The sequence below is a fragment of the Falco naumanni genome, chromosome 10 (genome assembly GCF_017639655.2).
Source record: "Falco naumanni isolate bFalNau1 chromosome 10, bFalNau1.pat, whole genome shotgun sequence".
NCBI lineage: Eukaryota > Metazoa > Chordata > Aves > Falconiformes > Falconidae > Falco > Falco naumanni.
The window spans coordinates 14,698,186-14,719,210 of NC_054063.1; the positions used below are offsets into that span (position 1 = coordinate 14,698,186).

The window sequence follows — 21,025 nt, forward strand, 5'->3', positions numbered from 1 at the left end:
GGCTTTGGAGCTGTGGCAGATTCAAAGAGTGACATATTTCAAAACAGCTGCAGAGCTTTTTCAGGGCTGTTGCTTGCATGGATAAACCTTCACAGAAGACCAACACCAAACTGGGTTTACAGACAGATAATTTAGCCGAGTGAGAACTGAAGTGGAATGGAAACCATGTAGTTCATACAAGAACAGGATTTGTGAGCTGCTGGATCATGTTTCTCGTTAGCTGATAACTCTACTACTATTAGCAACTCCAGCAACGCTAGTACAGAACAGATTTAATTGAAATAGTGATTGAGCAGCATGAAAGCAATGCACCATCAGCACAAGGCAGCTCTCTTATTGTACAAACAGATGTGATCATTTCAAAGTGCTGATGGTGCACAGAAAGAATAAAACTTGAGTCACCATAAGTGACCAAGTTTCACTTGCTACTGGGGAAATACTGAAGAATTTACAGAAAAGGGTTGAAAAAAAAAATAGTCTCGTTTGAAGTCAGAAGAACTACATATGCTTACACCAGCTGAGATTCTAGCACTCTAAACTTTACTGTATCATCCGTCATTGCAGAGAATAGTCAAGATAGTGCTTACAGACCAAACACAGCTTATGTTTGTCCAAAGAAAGATCATAAGCTTAAAATTGGGATATATTTTGAATCGTGGTTCAAATACAATAGATTTAAGCATAACACTGTGTTCACTGTTCTTCATTTACTCCAGATGAAGGACAGTCTGAGGCTCTTGGCAATAAACTGTGACCATTCCTCAGAGAAATTCTAGGAGGGAGATTCCCTGGTACATTTTTAATACCTCCTCCTTACACTGAACTCACACACCTCTCTGGAATTGAAATCTAGTAAGCCTGTAAACAGCTGTCAAGTACCCACAGCAGCTCCAAGGCATTTTCCTGGAGTGTATTATAAAAGCCTTTTATTTTCTGAAGGAGCACGAGGGCTGCTCAGCAGCACATTGCTTGATGCACTGATCCAGGGTCTATCTCTGGGAACAGCTATTGTACAGCAGACTCAATAACTGGATCCCTTAGAAGCAAATGTCAACATGTATTTTTGGGTGGACCTTGACAGACTTTAAGGGGTTATTTAAGAAGCAGATCAGGAAGAATACTTGTAGTATTCTAGGAAATTTTTCCCTTAGCAGGCTGAATTTTCCCATCTGCAACTAAGATCTATTTACTAAACAGTCCCTTAACACTTTTTGATCAATTAATCTATTTCATAAAAGCTGCATAACAATCAAAATACTACAAAAGCACATTAATGTATGAAGGATGGAGTCAGTGACAAGGGCAGCTATGATGATGAGACTTATACCTTCAGTTGTACAAAAGCCAAACGACATCTAAGTATTTAAATAGGACATTAGCTTTAGTCTTGCTTTCATCATTTAATAAACTTGTCTGGAATACCTGAAAGACTCCTTATGTATCTGATATTCTTTTATCACAGTAAAAATTAGAACTTCTATGGGTATTGTATTATGGATTTTATTTGTTGCGTATTGAAGAACTGAAGGTCGTTTTATCACAAGACATCTCTACAGCAATGCATTTTCATATGTGCTTCAGTTAAATACAGTATCAGCAATACGATGGTCATGGGATTTAAGTATTGCATCCCTAACAATGAAAGAAGCATCAACTTTTTAAGTATGAAAAAAATATGTTTTTCTCTAAGGAAATATATGAAGTACAGATGCATTCTTTATAAAACATTATCTCAGAAAAAGTAATAACTATATTAGTTATGTTTTCTTGTTATTAAAACTGCATTTATGTTATTATTTGCTGGTCTGAATTCCAAGAATCAAGATAAATCGAACGATGATGAGAGTTACCTCCCACGAAGCACTAGGGGACTTCAGACTACGGACTTGGCTGGAAACTTGCATTCCCAGCCATAGAAACTCATTATTTCTTAGGTGCTCAATGAATAATTTGAAGTAAGTGCTTCTCTCTCCTGCTAACTGCCTTCCTTACAGATAAGTGCAAGTATTCCTACATATGCACAATCACAAGTGATTTTGAGTGTCTACAGGCACGAATAGTTAACTAAGTGGCCTGAATAAATAAATATCATCATCTCCAAATCCAGATATTTTGAAATTTTAATAACTTAATTAAGTGGGCATTATCATGCACTTGTAATTTTCTAAAACTTCTGATTTTATTCTTATCCAGACAAAATTTCATGACTAAATCTTCCTGGGAAATTCAAAATCCCTTTCTTTACTGGATCTCACTATAGCATTCTAATATGTTTTCCTAAGACACATCCAATTACCAGCAAATAAATCACTTGTTTTAATAACTTTCCCTGCTCTTATTTTACTGTTATTAACAGTGGACTCTGGAATACAGTAGTGTTTATGGATTAAAGTAAAAGGAAAGATGGCATTTCCTAGTCTGACAGTTTTCAGTCTGGAAATGGAAAGAGCAGGGAGGAGATGGGGGCTTACCTTTGCTTTTGGCCCAGTTCCAGAAGCTTCTGCACATCATTTTTGGCTGATGCTTCATCATTTTTCAAAGACTGACAGCAAAGAAAGAACTCCATTACCAAAGAGATATTTAATATTTTTCATCTGTGAAATAATTAATTTGGTCTTCTTTCAAAAAACCCTCCCAGTGTATTACAGATATTACCACTTGTGAGAAATGGAGGAATAGCCTGAGTTTTATTACCCTAAGTCAAGCACAGCTAACTGTACACAGCTGTTTTTCAAATATTAAATGAGAGCTAATCAAATAGAATAAATAGATTTAGAAACAAACAGCTGAAAACATTAAAACTGCATGACAAAGATAAGCATGTATATGCAGAAGATAATACTAGTTCTTTGCCTATATCTGGATCTCTGCAGTGTTGAGTCTAAAATATCTCATAGCATAGTTTTGCCGAATAATATCTTCAACTCTGCTGCATAAGAAACCCCGTTCTAAAATAACTTTGTTACAAGGAGAAGCAAATTTCACTAAAAAGTAAGAAAAAAAATAATCAAGAGTTCATATTAATTAGAACAAGGTAAGTTTGGAACAGAAGACAATATAAGGTAATAATATAATACAGCACAGCACTGATACACAGTATTCTTCTGTGAACAGACATGGGGATTCTACTCCTTATATTTTTTCCTATCTAGCCTATGCCAATGTGAAGATAAAAATGCAATATCAACAAAATACCGTCCTTTAAAATGACATGAAATACAGAGACATTGCTTGACAGATATTTACTAGATCTGGAAAAGTCAGGAGTGCTCTTAAGTGAACATCTGGTGATTTCAGGACGTCAAATCCAGAGCAGGAGCTGATTTGACTCCAGAGTTAACCTGACTATTTGCCCTTTCAGCCTACCCGTGATATCCCAAAGGTAAATGTTGAGGTGTCTCAGCTCTAGCTGCAGGCTCGTCTAGCACAGTTTGTCAGCTGAACTAGTCAGGTAACGCCCTGTGCTAAGCGCCGTCAGTCAGTGTTGACAGCGCATCAGGTAGGTAAAGCGAGCGGCTTAACTGGGCTTAGTATATGTAACTCATTGGCAAAGATGCAACCTGCAACAGCAAGGGAAATCCTTTATAGTGCTGCCAGGTGGAATGTATGGTAACTCCATTACGACAGCTTGTTCTTTTTCCTTCCCTTCCTCTTCTATGCTATGACCTCCAGCACTGTGAGCAAGCTTGCGGAAGCCCGGAGAACCACCTATCTGTCTGGGAGATGGGTGTGTGATGACCATAACGGGGACACCAACATCAGTATCACAGGGCCTGGGATAACGCTTCCTAATAATGAAGACTATTCAGCATATTCCAACTGGGTGGAAAAGGACTACACAAGGACCAGATATGGAACATAATAACCCTGCTTATACCATCAGTGCTGCATTGTGCTATGTAACTCAGCTTGTTAATAATGTTCTGTTACCATGTTCTATTTTTTTTTTTTTTTTAGTAGGTCAGCTAAGGGCCCAACTCATTAGGATTATGTTTTCCATAAAAACATTGAGCTTACATTAAGTACAAGGTCAACAAAATAATAATTATTCACATATTAAAAAAACACGACACTTTTTTTGTAATAAATAGATCCCAATATGAAGACATCAAAGGAATTCTATAGAAACCCAGACAGAACCTAACCTGGAGGTTTACTTTAATTCCCTCAAGTTCTTTAGAAGTCTTCGACAGTTGACGAAGGATATTGCTCCTTTCCTTAAAGACTTCTTTCAGCTGTCTTTCCAGTTCTTCATAGCCCTGTCTAACAAAGAAAATAACAGCATGAGAACTTCTCAAAACATTACTTAATGCATTTGAAAACAGTCTTAGTTCATCCAAATTGAATTAATTCCAACACTCTTCGAAGACTGCAAATTGGAGCATGTCCCTCTGTTCACCTGTATAACAACTTGTTTTCTCCTCATCTAGACAAATAGATATTTTATGTGTCAAAATGATGTGCGGCATCTGAAGATGCAAATTATCAGACAGAAACACTGCAAATGCTGTATTGTGTGTGACGGACAGGAGACAGAAAGGGTGCGTTTAACATGAGTGATAGTAGAGTGAGAGATTTTTCCTGTTTTAAAAGATATTCCATGCAAGAAAACAAGCAAAACTTTGAAAGTATGAAGTTTTGTGACACCCGGTAATTAGAAGGAAGGATGATTCAGATCTATTTTAACTATGTAAAATTTATTTCATTCCAGAAGTTCTCCTCCCTTAAACCTCCTTACAGTATAAACTAGAATTGACAAATATGCCTAGAGGAATCAAACCTATTTATAATTAATGTATAATTAAAAATATTCTATCCTTTCCAAAACAGTAACTTTTACTTGGAATGCAATTGTACGTTTTAAAGGTTCTATAAAATCCACAATGAAATACATCTGACACATATCGTTTTAGAATGAATAAAATACAGATCCAACCCTCATAATCCAGTTCAGAAAAAAAACCCAAACATTACAGTTAATTCTAAACCAACATACTTTTTCATTTACAACTGTCCTTTTGAGGAAGACTGATCAGTGAATTGAAACATCTATTCCTTCTACAACTTTATTTTGTTTGTCCTTGCTGTACCTGTGGTTCTAAGAAGGGGGGGGGGAAAGAACCTCAACTCTACAACACATCAGTATTATTTTATTATCAGATCCAAGACCTTGAAGTTAAACAGGAATCTTAATGCTTCTTTGATGAATTTTGAATATACGATTTAGCAAAGAACCTCAGTAAAGCAAATTAAATTTGCTTTCTAATATCAGTAGCAGTAGACAGCTCATGTAATATGATAAATTTATGAAAAAAAGAAAAGTATTCTGTATTAAATGATGCTCTCCTAACACCCTTGTGGGTAAGCTCTGGCAGCGTGGGTCAGATCGGTGGGCAGCGAGGGGGGCTGGGAGCCCGCTGCGTGGCAGAGCGCAGAGGGCTGTGGTCGGGAGGGCTGCAGCTCGCGGTGTCCCAGGTCCTGTCCAAGGGACTCAGCAGTGACCTGGGGAAGGGACAGAGTGCGCCCCAGCAGGTTTGCTGGTGGCACAAAGCTGGGAGAGGTAGCTGACAGACCAGAGGCTGTGCTGCCCCTCGGTGGGACCTGGGCAGACTGGAGAGCTGGGTGGAGAGGGACCTGGTGAGGCTCAGCAGGGGCAAGTGTGAGGTCCCGCACCTGGGGAGGGAGAACCCCCTGTACCAGCACAGGCCGGGGCTGACCTGCTGGAGGGCAGCTCTGCAGAGGAGGCCCTGGGACTGCTGGTGGGCAGCAGGTTGCCCCCGAGCCAGCACCGTGCCCGTGTGGCCAAGGTGGCCACTGGGCTCCTGGGGTGCATGAGGAGGAGTGTGGCCAGCAGGTGCGGGGAGGTGATTCCCCCAGCTCTGCTCTGCCCTGGTGAGGCCGCACCTGGAGCGCTGTGCCCAGTGCTGGGCTCCCCAGTTCCAGGGACAGGGAACTGCTGGGGAGGGGGCAGCGGAGGCTACGAAGGTGATGAGGGACAGGAGCATCTCCCTCGTGAGGAAAGGCTGGGAGAGCTGGGGCTGTTCAGCCTGGAGAAGAGAAGGCTGAGGGGGGATCTTAGCAGTGTCTACAAATACCTTGATGGTGAATGCCAAGAGGACGAGGCCAAGCTCTTTTCAGTGGTGCCCAGCGACAGGACAAGGGGCAATGGGCACAAATGGCACCACAAGAAGTTCCATCTGAACATCAGGAAAAAACTTACAAACTTTGAGGATGACACAGCGCTGGCACAGGCTGCCCAAAGAGGCTGTGTAGTATTCTTCTCTGGAGACATTCAAAACCTGCCCGGACACAATGCTGCCCAACCTGCTCTAGCAGGGGGTTGGACTAGATGATCTCCAAAGGTGCCTTCCAATCCCAACCATTCTGTGATACTTTCGGATACCAAGAAGAGATGAAAGTGAATAAAACATCTTTCATCGACACAAGGCTTTAGGCAAATTGTCTTAACAAATGCTGCTAGTTAAAAAGCATAGAGTTCTTCAAGTTTACATGTCTAATGAAACTCAAAACATCCCCAATTTCTGCTTGCTGCTGCAATAGAACAACTGAGATGTTTTGGTCTGCAACGTGGCACCCACCACTTTCAGTGAAGACCTTCAGCACAGTTGCTAGGTCAACTGATTAATTTTACAGTGGAAATTCTCTTTTACAGGAAAGTTGAAATGGAGAGGAGGAGAGAGACGCCTCCCTTCCCCCCCCCCCCCCCCCCCCCCCCCGATTGTTACGTTTTCCCAGGATGGAAAAAGAAAAACTACAGTCTTTCTAATACTCCATAGCTGGTAGATTAAAAGCTTACCTGTCAGTAAAATATTTTTTCTTTCCAATATGTGGATGAATTTTATTTCAAGAAACTATGGTTTCAGATCATTTCAATTCCATTCATTCACCCAAAGAAAAAGCATAGATCTAGTGGGGGAATAATAACTACCTCTGAAAATGACTCTACGGTGGCACAGGGTGCAGTCAGTGTAAGGAGACAATTCCAGCACTCAGCTATGCCTACCAAATTTGTAAGTTATCTCATTATCCTTGATATGGGTAACTAATCTTATAAAAAATAATTTACCTCAAATAGAAATCACAGAGTCAAACTCATTAAGGGTTTACAGGACAACCTATATGCTGAGACTGTGAACCTTCCAGAATTTTGCGTTACTTACAATAGAAGTTTTGGTTCAATATTTTTATCAAATTGCATGAAAGAACCTAAATGAATTATATCTAGCTAGTGCTAGAATACCTGATAAATATTAGCATTCTGGTCCTTACTTCACTGTAAAGAAAATCTCCTGTATTGTTTCATACAGAAACATTTGCAGGGGTTTTTTTGTTGCCACTCCAGCTATGGGTGATTTTAAACAAGGTATACATCACTGCAACAGAGCTGGCTCACCTCAGCAGTTAACAACATTATGTGTAATCAGCCTGATAAGCTTCAGAGAATACTCCCTTTTTAATTTACCAATGAACAGAGGTCAAGGAGGAATTTCCTCCTCCTAAAGTAGTCAGGCAGTTTCAATAAGGTCATCAGTTCATTCCTCTTTAAGCATCACAGATAGTGCTCTGCTTGATTGCTTGATGGTGTCTTTTGTCATTGAAATGTCCTGCTTTTGTTTAAAGGGAAGCCCTGCATTATTATTTTTTATTAAAAAAAAAATAAATCTGCAAGTGGTAACACTCTGTTTTCTCTGTTTTAACGATCACTTTAAAGTAACACCCCTCTCCAATTCCAGTTTAGTTTGAACATTTAAAAGCCATCTGTCCCAAGCAGCCAATTATGCTGCCCCCTGGGTATTCATTGGCACAGGTTCCACTCGGTTGTCTTGTAAATAGTGATACATGGCGATCTGCATAAGCTAGGACATTTCCCGAATTTGTAAATTAAATTTAATGTAAACTATGCATACACATGTATTTTCTATAGTTTATATATATTATATTCTATGACACACTAGGCAGAGGAGGAGACAAAAAGCCAACAACCAGATTACCACAGAGGGTCACAAAACCCAAACCCTCTGAACTACTAGAAGAAAATTAAAAGGAGATAAAGAAAGGAAGAAAAAAAAAAAAAAGGAAAGACTGAAGACACAAGTCACAGCTATCAGATCTATTAACTATTACGTCCTGAAAGGTTTTTACTTCTGGACCTATTATATCAAGCTTTGACTCTTAACAGTGTGTCCAAGAATAGTGCCTATGTATTGGAAAACAGTAAAATTCAACCTTGAACTCATGTGATAACCAACAATCCCTCAGATTAGGCTATCTATTTTGGTCACTTCCATTTCTACATTGCAAACTTGCATCATTTAGACCAACAATGTGCAATTCAAGGAAAAAAAAAAAAAAAAAAAAAGGTAAACTTGTAAACACGGTAGTCTAATCATAAAACACTTAGATGATACAAGAACTCTCATATTCTTATGCTGGCCCCTTAAGCGGATTCATTGGCTGCACCAATTCACACACGATGTCAAGGTGTTCCTTATTTCTTTACTCTAGTTTGCACAAAGTAGGGAGCTAGGTGGTAACCCCCAAAAGCCCAGCTCCCCAAATGTCACAACTTTTGCACTGTTTATACAGTTTACTATACAAAACCACCAGCCCTCATTGGTTACAAGTCACCCAACTCTTTCATTACTTAACACTTTGTTTCCCATTCATCAATCAAATAATTCTCTTGCTTCTCCCCTTAATTAGTTCGCATGATGTCTCAACTTCTTTTGGGTCTTTCTGGACTAGGTGCTGGGATCTCCCTCTGTCTGAAATACCCTTCCCCTAATTTTGCTGAGCTCATTGCCCCTGATGAGCTTCTTACCAGCCCATCCATCCCTTGGAGGTGCTTCCTTTGTGAAGTTCTTTTTGTGAACAAAAGAATTTGCCGGTGTTTAACCTGCTTAGCAAGACATACAAAGTGCTTGTAAACTCATTCCCTTCAACTGTCTCAAAGTTACACCGCCAACAACGCATTCAATTCCACCAACCACCCGATATCACTCCCTCAAAACTGAATATCTCTTCACTTTTGCACTTCCTTAATATTAAACCCGATTCCGAGAATCCAGGTAATGAAAGATCTATGGTCAAGTGTTTTTCTTATTCTTCCCTTGAATTCTAAATAACCGAATTTTGGTCTCCCATGTATTTGATAAGCACTCTTTGGAAGGTTTCACACACACATATGTAATATAATTGTAAGTATAATAGGCAGGGCATTCGAGAAGTAAAGTATCTTTTCCACATCAGCGTGCCCACACTCTGCAGCTGTGTGAAAGCATAGTATGAGAAGCACAGTGTATTTTCTGAAGCATGTTAGACTTAAAAAAAAAAATTAAAAAATATTTCCACCATGACATAGTAATGTTCCTCTCATATTTGAAAACACAGTAATTAAAAAATATATAACCACAAACAGAGAATTTTGTCCTGATGAATATGAGCAAACTCCTCTGAATTTGATTAACTCACGAGATGATCTAATGAAGAAAAAACCTGCAAGATGCAAAGCAATTGGACCAGATATCAACAAGACTTAATCAGCATAATTCTTCTGAAATCAGAGAAGATTTAAATTGAAAAAATACCTCATCTGTATGTAGGTATCTGCCTGAATGAAGCACAGGGGTCTTTAGGAAGGATGGCATCGTCCCTTGCCATGCGGGTGGGAGAAAGTAAGAGAAGGATCTTTAGTAGGAAAACAGTGAAATGTTCAACTCAGTGACCAGTTACGTGGGTGCGCAAAGAGAATGGATTCTTAAGCTAGAAAAATAAACTCTAAACTGAACAATCCGCTTATGCTGAACTTGGGTGACGGTTTTGCACAACAGGACAATTCTGGCAGAAGGCGACTGACATCTCAGCACTGTACCACCCTGCCACAAACACCCTGAAATCCCAGTGACTCTCTGAAATCTGAACGTCCAAAACTGTGAGAGCTCTCTACTTATTTGCAGTATGATTATATGTGGCCAACATAAATTAAACCCATTCCTGGGAATGCCACTATGTAATTATACACACATTAAATCTGTTCTCTGAATGTTAGGTTACACCATTCTGCAAAATAAAGTGTCATTATAAGCATATCCACCTGGGATTAAAATGAATATTTATGGTTTCAGTACATGAATATGCTTTTAAAAATGTTCATTATGAGACATAACAGTTTAGTAATACTCTGCGCATTAAGGTCATCATAGTCATCTAATTGCAAGCTGTTTTGCTTTTACCATTAACCTATTGGTGTAATGTCAGTGTAAATCCCAATATCATTTGTTTTCAAGGGAATGATATTCGCTTACAGTCTTAGGTTTAGTCAGCTGTTTTGACTCGTCTGTTATTCTTACTGACATGATTTAATAGATTATAGTAAACATTTCAACAGATTCTAATTTTCTATATGCACCAGAGACAAATGTCTAGTAACTAGAAAGACTTGCACACCAGAGACCGCTCTACCTCTGACTGATATTTCCTTAAATATTAGAAGTTAAGCTTTTGGTCTTCAAAATAAGGACTGAGTTTATTTCTCCCTGAATAATCTACTATATCAGGACAAAGTAAAATTGATTTTGTTTTCCCACTAGATTTACAAAACCCATCTTTGAAATAAAACCTTTATAAAGATTTTAATTATTTATGGTACACTCATGTCCCTGACAAAAAAAAAAAAAAAAAAAAAAAAAAAAAACCCAAACCAAAAACCACCCTTAAAACAACATCTGCAGTGTAAGATAAACTTAAATAGATGGGTTTTTTTCAGCAAATCTCTTGTCAGTTATATTATTTAAGCCACTTAAAAAAAAAAAGTATCTGTTCTTACTACAATTAATAGTTTAGGGCATTCTACTGTAAAATCTAAGATAATTAGGTGAGATGATAAGAAGGTTACAGCCTCATGGGTTTGGCTTTTTTTTTTTTTTTTTCTTTTTTAAAGCATCAATAATTAAGAAAAGAGTATACTGTATACCTTTTCATGAATCATAAACAGTAAAGAATGCTTACAGAATATACTTGTGAAGTGCATGATTGCCTACGTGTTCCTAAAGTGAACTTTTGAAGATATGCCTGGTGGCAGATGTTTACATATAAATGTGGTTTATATTCAAATCAGAAAAAGATTTCATCAACATATCTGGTAGTTGAACATAAGAATCTTTAAAATTGTTAAACAATCAAATGATATGGAAATAATCTATTATGATAACAAAGCACTGCAATGCTGCTTTTTTTCTTTTTTAAAATAGGAACATTTTTTATCTAGAAGTTCAGTGGGAGGGAAGTAGTTTATTAATGATCAACATACAGAATGATCAGGTTATCTAAATACAGTATTCAACACACAGTATATATATAATTATAGTGCATACATATAATGTAGTATAATAGTAGTTCATATAATAGTTTCAACTACTTTACCTGATTTCAGTCAATTATGAATTAACAATTACATTCAAAAAAAAATCATATAAGCATTAAATTGATCAGCAGATAAGCTCTCGTTGAAATCCAACCTTTGTCAGACACAACCACTCTCCATACTCCAATGACATTTACATTTTATGTTTTGTATTTGGGCATTAGCTAAAGACTGTGTTTCAGACTGAGGGCAGCAGGGAGGAAGAAAAACAAACAGAAAATTTGGGGATTTGGGGAGAGATGAGGAAAGCTTCTATTTAGCTGAACTTCGTAAGTTATGCAAAACATTTGGTTAGAACGTTTCATCCCTACCTACCAAGAATAATGTATGAATTGGCAGTCCAGGTTTGACTTATTAACACTTCAAATAAAAATCACCCAGTGGGTACGTACATGACTATAGCAGGCTATGACTGCTCAAGCTGACCAAAAAGCCCATCCTATTCTAACTTTGATAGCCCACAAAGAACTAGCAGTGCTGGTGCATTTTACATGGTTTCTACAAGGTAGCAGCTAGAGAATCAGACCCTTTGCACCTATTTCCTCATATTTTTAATGCACTCGTAACTAAACTAAAACAATCTGGCATCTTTTTGGCAGACTCCTGGCTATGTAGATCCAATGACTCATCAGGGCTAAGATGTCAGCTCCCATCAATGACTAAGGGAGCAAAGGGAGATTTCTGAAAATTGCAGGTGACATAGGTACCTGGGCCCAGAAAATGAAACAGCAACTTAAATCATCGTGAATAATGTGATACTGAAAATAACAGCCCAAAGAAAAAAAAAAAAAAAAGTTCTATTCATACACTGAAAAGTGTACAGGCCACAAAAGCAAAGAGCTGACTGACATCAGGAGGAAGGACTGTACAAAACCTGTGACTGAGCCCACAGAAAAACAACTGCTTCTCCCTAACATGCAGATGGTTGTTTTGAGCCTTTTTTTCTTCAAGCTATCATTTGGTAGGCACCTTAGCTAGAGCAGTGGATCCTTACTGGATTGATACAGTTGTAACATGGAATAAACATCTTCTGAAAAAGAAAATATTAAACTATTTACAACTATTCAAATCTGAACTGCATAAATACGGACTTGTCATCCTCTGTATGTAGACTTGACTTTTCACAAAAGTTCTACAGGATTTAGTCCTTAATAGGAAATCCATTTACAGCAAAACCATTCTTTTTCTGATAGTTAACATTACCCTTTTCAGTTCTGATATTATTCATCGTTTATGTCCATAATACCGCCTCTGGTCTGATTTCCTAGTGCACATCTAAAACTTCTGACTGTGACCTCAATGTTATTACCCTTAAATACGTTACTGCCAGCAATGCTATTTTCCAGCATCTCTTACAGTACAGCCAGGTTAACATTTCTGTGTCAGCTAGCTGTATAATTTAATCTTGTAGTTGTTCTGGAATTTTTTATTTAATTCTGATGTTTCATAAAAAAAAAAAAAAAGGACTTACCAACATCGTGACATCTACAGGAAATTTCATTCCCTCTGTTATTTCAGTTGATGTAAAATTGAAATATTTCTACTTTACGTGGCAAAACTGTCAACGAGTATCCTCTGAACATCTGTTTCACTATTTAATAACTTTAGTTTAGTAAAGTTCACTGATCAGCTATAATCATGTTTTATAAATGGAACTATAAAATTATATGTTTGAGAGAGCAGGTATTAACAAAATAATTGGGTTACTAGTAACAGAGTATACGTTTGCGGCCCAGAAAGCCAAGCGAATCCTGGGCTGTAATAAATGAAGTGTGACCAACAGGTGGAGGGAGGTGGTTATGACAGCCCACCTGAGTGCTGCGTTCAGCTCTGGGCTCCCAGTGTACGAGAAGGACATGGATGTGTTGGAGTGAGTCCAGAGGAGACCATGAAGGTGATCAGGGGCTGGAGCACCTCTCCTGTGAGGACAGGCTGAGAGAGTCGGGGTTGTTCACCCTGGAGAAGAGAAGCTCTGGGGAGATGTTACAGCAGCCTGCCAGTACTTGACGGGGGCTTATAAGACAGACAGGGACAGACTTTTTAGTAGGACCTGTTGCAATACAACCAGGGTTAATGGTTTTAAAGTACAAGAGGGTGGATGTAGATTAAATATTAGGAAGAAATTCTTTAATATGAGGGTGGAGAAACTCTGGACCAGGTTGTCCAGAAAAGTTGCAAATGTCCCATCCCTGGCAGTTCTCACAACCAGGCTGGACAGGGCTCGGAGCAGTCTGATCTGGTGGAAGGTGTCCCTGCTCATGGCAGGGGGGTTGGAACATGATAATCTTTAATACCCTTTCCAACCTAAACCATTCTATGATTCTATGTTAAGTGCTGGAAGGAAAAAAAAATAAAATCCTTGTAATTTAAAACCCTACTATTACAAAATATGATTATATTAAGTTTGTTTTGTAGCAACATTTTTTTTTTGTTGTTTTTTTTTTGTTTGTTTTCAAAATATTCCCAATTTACAAATTATTTAATTTTCCAATTTCCCACTTTACAAATATTTAAAATTACTGTTGCATCCCGACTTTTACATTAGTTCTGCTCAAAAGTGAAGAATCCAATCTGTTTGGCATGATTCTTCCTCTCTTCTTTCACATGCTCTGGTGTTAATGTGATTAAGCCAAGATCATTACAAAAAACAAACATCTCTGCTTTTCAACTGAAGAAATTAAAAACCCCTCTAGTTGATTAAAATTGTTCCAGACATCTTTACAAATGTTTAACAATTCAAGAAGAAAAAATCATGGAATATTCTATTGTCATTTCCTGCTGAGACCTTGATATTCTCTATTGTACAGTTTATAAGGTTTATAGTGTTTCAGCCTTTCAAGTTTCACAATAGCTCAAAGCCCTGGACCTTCTGCCACCACCTCTAGGAGGTATTTCCACAGTCTACCAAAATCAGAACCTTAAAAAATACCACCAAACAAACAAACAAACAAACAAAAACCCACAAAACCCAAACCAAAAATACCCACCAGACTCTCCTGACTTTCAGCCTATATTTTTTCAACGTTTTTCTAAGAATCATGGAAACTCTTGCAACAAATCTGTCGCATACTATTTTACTGTCTCCTTTTTCTCCTTCATGGAGCTATGAATTAAAATATGCTAGGCTCATAAAAAGTAAGGGCAGCCTCATGGTTGGAAAGGCATCAAATGTAAACAACTTATTTTCTTATTCTGTTTTGTAGGCAAGTCAAACAGCTAGTTTAAGAGTTAGATTTTTGTTTATGCGCTTTGGCATTTGAAGTTAAGGAATATCACATCACCAGTACCAGATTCCTATCTGCTACTAAACCTGGCTGACCTGGAACTGAGTGTATTCAGTTATAATTAGAGAATGGTAGATCTGCATAAGTTTTGCTTAGAGAGTGAATATATCTTAATCTTCATTACATTTTTAAATAAATCAGAGCATTTCACTCTAAAAGATTATTCCAATATGTCAATCACCACGCCAAACCACTATTACCACAAGATGTTAATTAAATAATTGCATACTGATTACATGATTCCCAAGAGATAGGGACGTAAAGTATTACATTATGGATGTCCTGCAAATGTAGAAAGAAAGAATTAAAAAAATAATAATATAAAAAGCATCAAGAGCACGAGGGGAACTTGTTACATAATTTGTGCTACCAAATTAACAGGATAAAAACCAAAAGGATAAAATTAGCACAGATATTATCAACACATTACTATCAAATCCAAAACCAATGAAAAACTAAAAGACAAACTACAGGTCTATGCTATACTTTCAACTGGATGCTTTTTCCATAGCAACTTCTTCTTTAAATGACTTGACACAGTGAAACAATTTCACCAACTTTGCAACTTTTCCCTTTGCTTTTTAGACACTCTGTGGGAACTACAGATATCTGGGAGTTTTTCCAAAGGTCCCAGCATAATTTATAACAGAAAGCATTATCAAGTGCAAATATAGATGTTTCTATCCCTTCCCACTACAATCTTTTTAATTCATTGAAAATACTTCTTTTCTGAATGCATCATAATGAGAATTACTCAGGAAGAGAATGAACAGCTAGATTTATCACATACAGAATGCAAATCAAGTGCCAAAGAACAATGCCCTTATCAAGTTTCATGCAAATTTCTGTGCACTGTTGAGAAAATCCTTCTGGATTCCTGAAATGCAGCTACATTAATAAACAGATATAAAAAGCAAATGCTGAAAACAAATGCCCATCTCACTTCCTACAGACTCTCCTTTTGTCAGCGTATGCCTCCCAGCAGCAGCCAGCACCTGGTATGTTCTTTTGATGGAACAAGAAATGGAACATCCCTCCAATATTTTATTTTTTTTATCAGAATCCCAGGGATATAAGCACTCCTTCAGTTGCATGAAGAACTACATGAACTAAACATGGTCAGAAATATATAACTGCCATAGAACAGCTGTGCCAACACATCCATTTCCTCTCTCATTCTGTATCTGCTTTGAATGACATTTCCATTGCAGATTCAGTGGAAGAAAACGTTACATAGCTAACTTCTTCATCAATACACTTTTGTGAGATCAAAAGTTTATTTCCCAGAATGGTATGTGAACATGCCAGAAATTCACTATATATACAAATCAAGGTTCAATATACTGGGTATCATTGCTCTTTGGAAATAGGAGAGCTTCCTTCACCCTGTTTTCAGCCCATTTTTACTAGATCAGAACTGAGCCAGACATAACTTCATGAAATTGTCTACACTATTTTTAACATGACTGTCACACTTTTTTTCTAAGTTTTGCACTGTCTTCTCTGGCCCTCACTCAAGTGATCTCTGAAACAACTATATAAAAATTGGAGAGCACAGGATGTAGCACCACTGTAACAATACTGTGAACGTGTAAATTCATACATCTCGTGCTGGAGATGTTGCCCAGGTTATTGCACAATAGTACATGTGTGCTGTCCATCTTCCAGTCCACAAATGTTATTGCAGAAATTAAATTTTCCTGAATGCCAAAAATATCCGATTTTACCATTCCATTCAGATGATTACTTGTTTTTACATATAATATTAATATGTAATTAAAAAGTAAAGAGTTTCATTCAAAAGATGTTCAAGAATTGAATTGAAATTTGAACTCTAGGCACAATTTAAAAATCCTCTGAATTACCCACACAAGAAAAAAAGAGATCATGGAAATATCTAGGACAGCTCGTCTGCATGTATCCTCATTTCTCTGAAAACTGTACTTCTGTGCAGTGGTGTTCAAGGATTTACCCTTACACTTTTAGGATTTACACTTTTAGGAAAAAAGGTGATGGACAAACTGCACTTGAATGTCTCTCATCACTTAAGTAACTTACTTAAATAGCTTATATCAGTTAGTTTGAATCTGTATTCAACTTCTCTCTGATAATGGTGTAGTCTGAAGGGAACTAAAAATATTAATTGCTTTTCCTGGAAACACTGAGAACTTAAACAACTGGACTTTTTTGCTCTTACTGGATGTCAGCTAATGCAGATGGAGTCTTGGGGAAGATCTTATCCCCCAGCATAGGTACTCGGTTGGAAAAACCTTTTCCTACCACACTTGGAAGTATTGCTGAAGAGCAGTCTGACTGTGAGAAACTCTGCAAGTTTAGCAGAGATTAGTTACAAATTCCCCCAATCAAAGTGAACAGTAGTCAGTCTTTCAGGGGGCTGTATAAGAGACACTTCTATTTACCACTACACATTCCAAGAAGGTTAGAAAATGAGTATAACCTATATAACCCAACAGCAATTTAAAGAGTTTATTGATTTAGCTTGTGCCTGAACTGTAGAATAGTTTTCTCAAGGGGAATTACAATATGAGATCAGTTATCAAGGACAAGTCCGCTCTTTTTCAGAGTGATCTACTGTACCTTGCAGTATTTATACTCTAGATGTTTAACTAAAGCAAATATGCATGAAGAACTTTAATTACAGTGAATTAGAGTATTATTAGATATGAGAAAGGATTAGTTGCTTACAGGGTGAAAGCTGTATTTAACATATGCATTTTATGATTTGTGCTAACTACAAAATCTGGGGTATTGGCTTTCTGATAATTCTATCGTTTGTTCCCTCCCCCAGTGAATGGGTCACTATTCCAAAAATAACAAAAAAATCAGTAAGTAACAGCTACATTTTCAGAACCATAGCTCCTTCCACCTGCTGCACTTTCTTATGTGAAACCAAAAAAGGAATTGTATATGGGGGGGAAAAGCCTTTGTATGTACAAGCGTACATACTTATATCTAAAAATGCACTGAGTCAAAATACAAGGTATTTCCCCCTCTATTTCTTTTTCTTGGGGACCAAACTGAAAACCCTTCGGGTCTTACAAAAACATACTTTCCTAATTATATGCACTATTCATTATCACGGCAAAAATCGTGTATTTATTTCAGTAATTTCAGAGAAGCAGAGGTGTTGTAGAGCCTTGATGATATGCTTACACACTCCCAGTTGGGAGAAGTCAGAAAAAATGCCTGCACATACAAAATTATGCACTCCTATGTAACTCAGAAATCAAAAGTGATTTGTGATAAAAAGCTTTGGATAGTTATACTCCAAACCCCCATGGTTCACACACCCATTTATGTTACAAGCAACACCCAGCACAACTGTGCGCTCAAATACCTGCAGAAATGCCACGGTTCGGAGGCACAAACTCTAAAGCATTATAAAGAAGAATCCAAATCTTACAGGTTAGCTCCAAGTCCAACATGTCTTTCACCTGTATTTTATGGTCCCTGTTCTTGTTGCAAGACCTGGCCGATATCCACATTATTCAGGAAGCAATCATTGTGCTTGTCTGGGAGAGCTTATTTATGGCATGCAGTTCAATTACCAAGACTGTTATTAAGACCCAATAACCGATGCACAACAGTTGCAAGAAGGGGTGGCAGGCCATCTCAGACTGGCAGGACTACTCTCTGGACAAACAGGGGTTATTTTTATTTGCATACAGTAAATCCTTACTCATAGGTCAAGTTCTCAAAGACTACGCCGACGTAAAAATAGGCAAGGGAGTTACAGCACATTAATTACAGCAAAAAGGCCAACTTAAATGTTACTTCAGCAGAGTGGTTGACGTTGACCTCAGTGGAAGCTGCGTTAGGAGCGATGTAATGATCTATGCCTTTCTGTTTGGATGAATACTTACTAGTCAATGATTTGTGTTCATTTAATATTAAAAGCAGCTATTAACGAATACCAAAAGTCAGGCTTTAACGTCAAAGTTGGTTGGGCACCATGCCCTTATGATAAATATTTTGTGGCAATCATAGTGGAAATTCTTTTCTATGAGTCAAGAGCTTCCATCCTCATATGAAAAGTTCTAGATAATTCAGCACATGAAAAGCAATAGAATTCTAAATATTTCAATTGAGTTCTATGGAAATCATGTTATGTACAAGACCCTGTATTTTTCCAGTAACACCCTCTCCAGTAACAAAATTAGACAAACTGAATTTTACATAGACATCCAGTAGAGTTTAAAGGACAGCACCTTTTAAAATCTACTTTAGTGAAACAGATCCAAATGTTTGGTAGCGTAACATTTAGTGTTTACATTATAAACCTCACAGCAAACTCACCAGAAATTACATAGTCATTACACAACTCTGATTGCTGTTTATCGTACCACCTTTTGTTTATATTATAAACAAAAAAATGAAATTCTTAGGTTTACACTTTTTTGTGATGAATTTCATGAAGGTAAGGGGAGAGAATAGTAACAATTCAGTACGAATTCACTTTTTTTTTTCCTCACAGCACTTCATGACATGAATTAGTCATGATGAACGTGCCTTCCTTTATCAGCTACACAGGTCTGACTTTATGAACCCAAAATATCATGGCATTTCACTTGTTTCCTTACACAACCTATTAAACTAATGCATGATAGCCCAGACTGCAATGTCCGTTCTTAAGGGGACAACTATTAGTTTCTAACTATTTGTATCTGGAATAGTCTTACAGTTACTAAAGCCATTCTCAGTATTATTAGAGATGCACTAACATACACAACATTCCGCTGCTTTGGACCACTAGAAATTTTCCAAAGAACGACATACTGCACTCAATAAATAGATCATCTTTTGAGCGTACACAATTTTTACTTCAAGCTGGAAAAATACAAGAGAAGGAAGAGGACAATACTAAATGATGCCGTATGAGTAATTCCAAAATTATTTCTATTTGATCTGATTCATTAAATGGCTCTTACTGGAAGGAAAAAGTAGCAATAAAACTACAAAACTGAAGAAGGAAGAGCTCCATCCCCCTTGTTCAATGGCCCAGTTATCCAGTATTAGTACGTAGAAGGTTTTAGTTCATATTTTCAACTAGTTTAGCTCTTCTCTCTGACAGTAATGTAAAGCAAACATTTTTTAAAGCACTTACAGGTAATACCACAGTTCTTGCTGATGTTATTCACATTTCATAGTGAATTAAGTATTCATCAGGGTAAGAGTTCAATAATCCCATCCCTCAGGTGAAGGATTCTTAAAAAAAAAAAAAAAAAAAAAAAAAAAGAGAGACCCATTCTCAATGTATTAGCCTATTTTGTACAAACAACTATAAATAAATGGGACTGATACGTACTTCACCCCCATACCTTTAGAAGTAATTAATTACCTTCATATTTCATATATGAAACTTCAAAGGGAGTATAAATCCAGAGCTTGTGTAACACAGAGAACACTCCAAGGATTTTGTAACATTGGAGACGGGGAGGTTAGGAAAAAAGAAATACAATTTGTTTGAATGTGGTTGTTGTTGTTTTCTGCCTAATGAATCAAAAATACTTATCCATTTTACCTCATTACTTCCAACCCATGTTCAAGAATTTATGTTTAAAAATATGAGATGTTTAATACAGCTTATTACTTGTAAAACCTCCTAACACTAGGAAGGAAGCAGTTTCCTTTCAGGCTCTTGAGATTGTTCACTTGGTTTGACACATTTCTTCCACTGCACGTGGTAACACCAAGAGGCCAACGTACCTTCAGGGTAAGAAAAACAAATGTTACTTTCTGGTTGATAAACAATTGGGCTGAATCACTTTTCTCTCTCTGGATGAGTAAGACTGGAAAAAAGTTTTAAGTAATCCACAGCCAGCTTGCAGTAGATCGTGCACAATACTTCTGAGAAAGGGAAGAAAAAGTCTCAGCTCCCCTAAAAACACGTTAATGCGGCGGTGGAACCTGGCATGCAGGGCCCTGCTAACATTGCTTTGGGAAACAAGTGTAGCAGTAATTCAGATTCCTTGTTAGGACCCTCACTAGGCATACTGCTAGGAGAACAGAAGTTTTGTCTTGTGTGCTAGTGTTTTACATCTGCCCTAAGGTGAGACTACTCACTAGCGTAAGACAGCATGGTTTGGTTGAAGGCAACATATTTGACAGCGTTCTTTGCTGAACATAACTAATTTTTTAGGTTCTTTTCAAATCAGTTTATGTTTATTGCTTAGGTATAGAAGACTACGCAGCAGAAAAGAGAGATGGACCGGGAGCAGTCAATTATTTTGTGTTTGCAGCTTAATATCTATCTATACTCGCAAGCCTAAAGTAAGGG

General features: G+C 37.5%; 1 protein-coding gene across 2 annotated transcripts in view; it reads right to left on the reverse strand.

Moving 5' to 3' along the window:
- LUZP2 (leucine zipper protein 2) overlaps positions 1-21,025 on the reverse strand; it is a 317,377-nt gene that overhangs the window by 100,468 nt on the left and 195,884 nt on the right. For both annotated transcript variants that reach the window (XM_040609740.1, XM_040609739.1), the window contains exons 3-4: positions 4,146-4,263; positions 2,472-2,542 (exon numbers count right to left, since the gene is read on the reverse strand). In XM_040609740.1, the coding sequence (XP_040465674.1) occupies positions 2,472-2,542; positions 4,146-4,263 (189 nt within the window). The remainder of the gene's footprint in view (positions 1-2,471; positions 2,543-4,145; positions 4,264-21,025) is intronic.